Here is a 6145-nt window from a genome sequence, read left to right on the forward strand (position 1 = left end):
GAAGCAAAGGCCGGTATGAGCCAGCAGCATTTTGGGTGCTCATGTTGTGTTGGAAAGAAAATCCACAGCGGAGGGGCTGGGAAGTGGTGATGGAACTGGATCTCATTGCTACCTTTGTAGCTGGGCAGAATGGCTGGATCCTGGGGCATAACTGGGTATGTATATGGGTATCCGATTCAGTATCTGATGGGGACAGAGGCCTAGATCCTTGATGTTGTTTAGGCACATAACTCCTATTGAAATCAATGGGATTTAGGCATCTAAATACCTTTGAGGATCTGAGCCAGAATCTCACCCTGGCTATGGGGAAGGGCAGCTGGTAGACGAGAAGGTGCTTGGAACCTAGGAGGAGGGAGTGGGGAAAGTGATGGCAGGGCCTAGACAGGAGTGGCAGACAGCTTGGGTGGATGGGAGAGAAGTAGAGAGGACATTTTTTGAGCATCCAGTCCCAGGGCTTTTTTCAGACACTGAATCCTATCAAGGCGATCTTGCCAAATCGCATATAATTCATCTTCCCCTTGGGGCCACCTTGCTCCTGACCCAAAGCGCAACAAAGCGTGAAGTGGGCGCCATCTCAAAGAGCTTGTGGTCCAGCACAGCAAAGGCACTGAGTCGAGAGGAGATGAAGCCCCTCTCGACACGTGAGTGTGCAAAACCCTGGTTTGCTGGGGCTTATGCCATTGGATGTACAGGTATAATCGTAATGCTACCATCAGCAGAGTGAGGAGAGGCCTCCCCAAGAGAGTACCCTCAGGTGGCAGTGGGATGTTGACAAGATGGGGCCACGCCGTAAGCGCTCCTTGTGATCAGAAGGGTATGTGGCTTTCCTTGGATGGCCACAGCTGTTGGAGGAGACTTTGAAGAGGCCTGAAGTGCTAATTTACAGCTTAATTCCTCCATTGTCCCTCCTGTTTGAGGCCAGCAGCCTGGGTTCTGATCCCCTCTATGCCAGGAAGCTTGGTTGACTCATTGCTGAGACCCTTCCGCCTCGTTGGAATTCCCTTGAAAACCCAGGGATGTACTAACCCCCACGACGTTGCAGTCACTGGTTACGAGCTTCCGAGTACCCTGACTTCCCATTGGCTCTGCTGTGAGTTCTAGGTGCTCAGCATCTTGCAAGAGTGGGCTGTGCTTATATAGCACAACGAAGAGAGTAAATAAGACTGGGACTTTTCAGCTTGGGAAAGAGATGACTAAGAGGGGATACGGTAGTGTAAAATCATGAGTAGTGTGGAGAAAATAAATAAGGAGATGTTATTTACTCCTCAGAACACAAGAACTAGGGGTCACCCAGTTAAATTAATAGGCAGCAGGTTTAAGAGAAACAAAAGGAAGTATTTCTTCACACAACACACAGTCAACCTGTGGAACTCCTTGCCAGAGGACATTGTGAAGGCTAAGACTATAATACAGTTCAATAAATTCATGGAGGATAGGTCCATCCAGGGCTATTAGCCAGGATGGGCGGGGATGGTGTCCCTAGCCTCTGTTTGCCAGAAGCTGGGAATGGCCAATGGGATGGATCACTTGATTCCCTGTTCTGTTCATTTCCTCTGAAGCACCTGGCATTGACCACTGTCGGAAGACAGGATACTGGGCTAGATGGACTCAGTATGGCCGTTCTTATGTTCTTAACAAGATCTGTCTTAAGCAACCGCCCAAGGGGTCAGTCATCTAGAAGAGACTGATCTTCTAAATGACACATCCACAACTTGGTCAACGTAAGCTTCCTTGTGTTGACTTAACGGTGTAGTGTAGAGCAGGCCTAAAGCTCATACGAAATAGTACTGGAAACCTGGGATTCTGTCGCTTAAGCCTGGTGTTGTCTGTTGGAGCTGGGGAACAGCTCAGGTGTCCTGGAGGGAGGGTGGCTGGTTTCTCTGTCAGGGTTGGTAAGTCCAGCTTAGGAATCGGGGCAAAATACGTCCCCATGCTAGCGTTGGAAGGAAACTACCCAAAACAAGTAACACCAAGCCAGGTGGTTCCTGTTAGACTTACCCAGTCCCATTGTTCCTCCTAAGAAAGACCAGCTTTGAAATGGCAAAGAGTTTAGGATTTTGAGAAGGTTTAATGGATGATTATAAGGAGCCAGCCCTTTTAATCGTCACTTTTGTCGTCTGTGAAAGTGGCGACGAATCCGCTCTGCGGTGCGGGAAGGGGGAGCCGGGATGTGGAGGAGAAGCAAAGGCAGCCGCATCTTCCCAGATGTGAAGCTCACTGAGGTTTGTACATGTGTTGGGCAGTGTGTTTGTCCCTGCCGCTCTGGAGATGTCCCATGAGAGTTTTGTGACAGGTTGCAGGATTCCACAAGAGATGGTGAAGACCTTGCAAATGTGATGCTCACTCCGCGGCTTCTCTTCACAGCAGCCTAAAGGAGGGGGGCAGGAGGAGGGAAAAATGACGAGCTTGGAACTGTTAAATACGTCTTTCCCGATTCTGCTTCAAAGCCCCCCCCCCCCCCCACCACCACCTCAAACACTCCTGCCACAGCCTTTTGTGAAGGCCGCTCATGTTGATCCAGATGCAATGAGCAGTTTTCCCTCCCCAACCTCTCTCTCTCCCTTGATTAAAACATCATAATTCTTTAATCTTTCTGAATCGAGTTTCTTCCTTAAAAGCTGCCTGTTCTCTTTGATACACCAAAGCGGTTCTTGTCACGCTGCCAAAGGAGGCTGGGTGGAGTGTCACATGGCTCAAACTTTTACAAGCTGAGAGAGCTGTCTCAGAGCAGGAAAACAAGCGAGCGAGACAGACGCAGAGAAATCTTCTCCCGGTTTGGCTTTTGGAAGAACGAAGGGAGACGGGTTTTTTTGTTCATTTTTTGAGGGGGGGAAGAGGGAGAATCATTTTTAATGCAACAAATTAATTTCCCCAGCTGAGTTGAGGATCCACCTCTGGGAAACTTGGAGGAGGAAAAAGGGGGGGAAAATGACGTCACTGCAGCCGGGGGTGCCTGCCGCGCTGCCTGTCAGATCCGAATGAAAAGAACAGGGCAATAAAACAACGGCTGCCTCTGTCTCCCTCGTTAAACACGGCGCTAATTGGATGTTAATTTCTCCTTGCTCTTCTCGCTGTTCGATTGTGAGAACTCCCTCTCTTTCCTGCTGGCAGCCTCAAGAGAGAGCCTGTACTGTAAACTCCTTCCCGCTTGTGGACTGGAATAATGCAGGCGCTGGGAATATTAAAAAAGACGAAGGGGGTGTGTGAATGGATGGGGGGGAAGCTGGGAGGGAGGGTTGTGATCTGGGAGTTGCACTAATCTCCACCTTCCCTTCTGATTGTCTTGGACAGAGTCGGGGCTGTAAATTTTTTTTTTCTCCCTTCCTCTCGTGTTTGGACCAGTCTGCCAAGCACAAAAAAACCCAAAACAACCCCCCCCAAAACCCCCCATCCCGACCCACCCAACCCAACCCTCGTGTCAAAACAGGCGTTTAGGGGAGCCAGCTGCTTTCTCTGTGCTGCCTGGGTCACCCTTAAGGGGTGTGTGCGTGTGCGTGTTCCTTGGCTGGTGCTCTGAAGGGCATTGAATGTGTCTGGTCGCTAGCATGCCCCGCGCCGGTGCAGCCGAGGGGGGGGGGGGGGAGGTGAGGAAGGGGGGGGGGGGGGGGGGGGGGGGGGGGGGGGGGATGTGGGAGTAAAGTCCTACCTGGGATCGGTGCCAACTTCCTGCACAGGGTTGCAGACCCGAGGCTGAGAGAGCCCACCAGAGGCGACGCTTCTCTCTTGTCACGGTTCCAAGGCGAGATGAAGGCAGCGGGAACAGGTACAGCAGATGCCGAGCGGCCTTGTTTGCCAGGGTGCTGCTGGCTCGGGTGGTGGTTTGTATTTAAATCCTGTGCTTGTTTGTTTGCTTGACTTGCCGGCGCGGCCAGCTCTGTTTCTCCAGGGCTCCTGCCTTCCGAACTGTGCGCAGGGCCCACCGGGGCTTGGGCTGGAAAGGAGTGGCCGGTGCCGGGGTGGCAGGGGAGCCGGTGGATTTTGCTCTCTCCTCCTCACCCCTTGGATTAACATGCAGAAGATGCGCCTGTCACTTAGCCTGCCGTCAGCGCCTGTTCAGGGATGGGTGACGGCTTTGTTCCGTGCTGCCTGGGAAGCCGTGCCAACTCTCCGACTTGGCAGTCGAGCCAGAGTGGGCAGGGTGAAGGCAAGGAAGGGAGAGAATTATTGCCGAGGCTTCCAAAGTGGCTGTAGGCCTGTTTCCGAGCACAGCAGCTTTTTCACTGTGCGTCTCTCGCTCGCTCTCTGTCGCAGGCTGGTGCAGACAAAACGAAAACGTGTTTTGTTCTGCTTTTTCTGGCATCTGCCCAGCTGCGTTACCAGCCCCATCTGCCCCTCCGCCCCCTACCCCCACTACTTAACCCCCTTTTATTATCGGCACAGCCCCAGGTACTTAAAGGCAGCAAAAAACGATTCTTCCTCTGCGGTAAGGTTTTTCGCTATCGATCTCTCTTTTTGGGTGTGTCTCGCTCTCTCTCTCTCTCCTGCTGAAGGACCCCGCCACCTCCTGAAAACCAGGAAGGATTTATTTTCACGCGGACGTGGGGCTGGCATGCTGGGGAGGTCGGGGCGGGGGGGGGAGGGAGGTAAAAACTGGCCTTTTGTTTAACCTGTGTTGATCTAAAGGAAGTTTTTGTCCTTTGGGTTGTTTTCGATTGGGCTTGGGTAACTTTTCTGAGCATGGCTCTCGGAAGAGCAGCCAGAACGGGTTTTTTTTTATTATTATTATTTTTGTTTTTGTTTTTTTAAATCCAAGCTATGTAATAAAGAGGGATTGTCCCACGGGCACAAGGAAAGGCAGCTCCTGAGTGCTGGAATTCCTGCCAGCGTCCCTTTGTGCCAGCCTCTGCTCGGCCTTTGGCGTCTCGTTTGGATGAAGCCTGGCATGCAGGCACCGCCCATTTCTTAGCGCCGAGCTGTTAGGAGAAGGAAAGGGGAGAGAGAGAGGAGGGGGGGAAAAAAAGCTGCCTCCCTCAAACTGGCCTTTCTCGAAAAAGGATCCTTCCCCGATGATTGTCCGGAAAAGCGGAGCTAAATCCAGTGGCTACTTCAACAACCAAACTATTCTCCTCCACGGTGCGTCTCTCTCGCTGGCTTGGTACGAAATCAAACCTAGCTCTTACATTTATTGTATTTTTTTTTTTAATTTTAAATAACGTTTCATTTGTCCAAATGCTCAGTTGCTTTATTGTTGCTGCAACCCTCACCCCTCCTCTTCCTTTTGCTCCTTCGGTCCTTGAGGCTAAAACATCTGCCTTTAAAAAAACATATATTTGAAACAGGTTTCGATGATCGTTTTTCTTTGGCCTCTCCTTCCCCTCCACCTGCAGATTGGGCCATTTGCAGCTCTTAAGAGGTGCTTGGGGCTGGGTGTGTGTTTCTTTTCGCCACCCTATGCAACGCAGAGGGAAAATGTTGAATCATGTCGGATTTGCCATTCAACATGGCAGCCGCAGCTAACGTGGTAGAAGCTTACAATGCGGAGCCGACCCTTGGGCGCGTGCTCCTTTTCCATCGTGTGGGGACGGGGTGGGGTGGGAGGGAATCCAGCACAGGCTGGGGCAGAGGGGGAGAATATTTTGGGGGAAATTTAATCTGGAGTGAGGGAGAAGGAGGGAAATAAGATGGCTGGATCCTCTCTCTTCATTTTGTGATGCGTTAACTGTTTAGAAGCTGGCTCGTTTTTCATCCCTTTGGCTTGCTTGGCGGAGATTCGGGGGGGGCCTACCGGGGCGCGAGGTCTCAGCGGGGTGGGATGTGCCTGGGGATCTTTCTCTGGTTTGCCCAGTTGTGTCGCCCGGAGGTGGCTCAGGGATTGTTAAGGTGCCAAGAGAAGGCGCGAGGGAGAGCGAGGCATGCGGGAGGGATGGTTTCTGGAGTGCGGTGGTGGCCTTCGGAGAAGGACCTGGATGGGGCTTTATTGAGCGGAATCTGCCCAGATTACAGAGGCATCTGGGAATGCTGGGCAGGATTACAGAGGGCACTTTGCAGAACACACACTTTGTCTCCCGCTGGAGAGCTCCTCCCTTTGTAGGGCTAGACCCTGTCCTCCCTGGCAATCGGTGTAAATCCAGAGCGATTCCACTCCAGACTCTGGCATAACGCAGCTCAGGATTTTGGCCTGGCCTCTAAAAATCTGGCCTCTTTA

At 51.9% G+C, this 6145-nt stretch overlaps 1 protein-coding gene across 1 annotated transcript; it reads right to left on the bottom strand.

Annotated features, from left to right (window-relative positions):
• Positions 1 to 1621: 1621 nt before the first annotated feature.
• Positions 1622 to 5512, bottom strand: LOC115271345. The gene is made up of 4 exons (XM_029913243.1): positions 5474 to 5512; positions 4781 to 4913; positions 3647 to 3991; positions 1622 to 2368 (listed from the first exon to the last, which is right to left on the bottom strand). The coding sequence occupies exons 1-4, from the start codon at positions 5510 to 5512 to the stop codon at positions 2079 to 2081; spliced, it is 807 nt and encodes a 268-aa protein (XP_029769103.1). The 3' UTR covers positions 1622 to 2078.
• Between the last annotated feature and the right edge of the window lie 633 nt (positions 5513 to 6145).

Source organism: Terrapene carolina, unplaced genomic scaffold (assembly GCF_002925995.2).
Source record: "Terrapene carolina triunguis isolate 2854851 unplaced genomic scaffold, T_m_triunguis-2.0 Scaffold552, whole genome shotgun sequence".
In the NCBI taxonomy this organism is placed as follows: Eukaryota; Metazoa; Chordata; order Testudines; family Emydidae; genus Terrapene; species Terrapene triunguis.

Excerpts from the sequence above, each read along its gene's own strand:
- LOC115271345 (XM_029913243.1), bottom strand. The coding sequence starts at position 5,512 with ATGGAAAAGGAGCACGCGCCCAAGGGTCGGCTCCGCATT. Across the intron at positions 4,914-5,473 it reads CCAAGGGTCGGCTCCGCATT|CTCGGCGCTAAGAAATGGGC; the intron begins GTAAGCTTCTAC and ends TTCTCCTAACAG. Across the intron at positions 3,992-4,780 it reads AGCTGCCTTTCCTTGTGCCC|GAGGAGAGAGCAAAATCCAC; the intron begins GTGGGACAATCC and ends CCAAGGGGTGAG.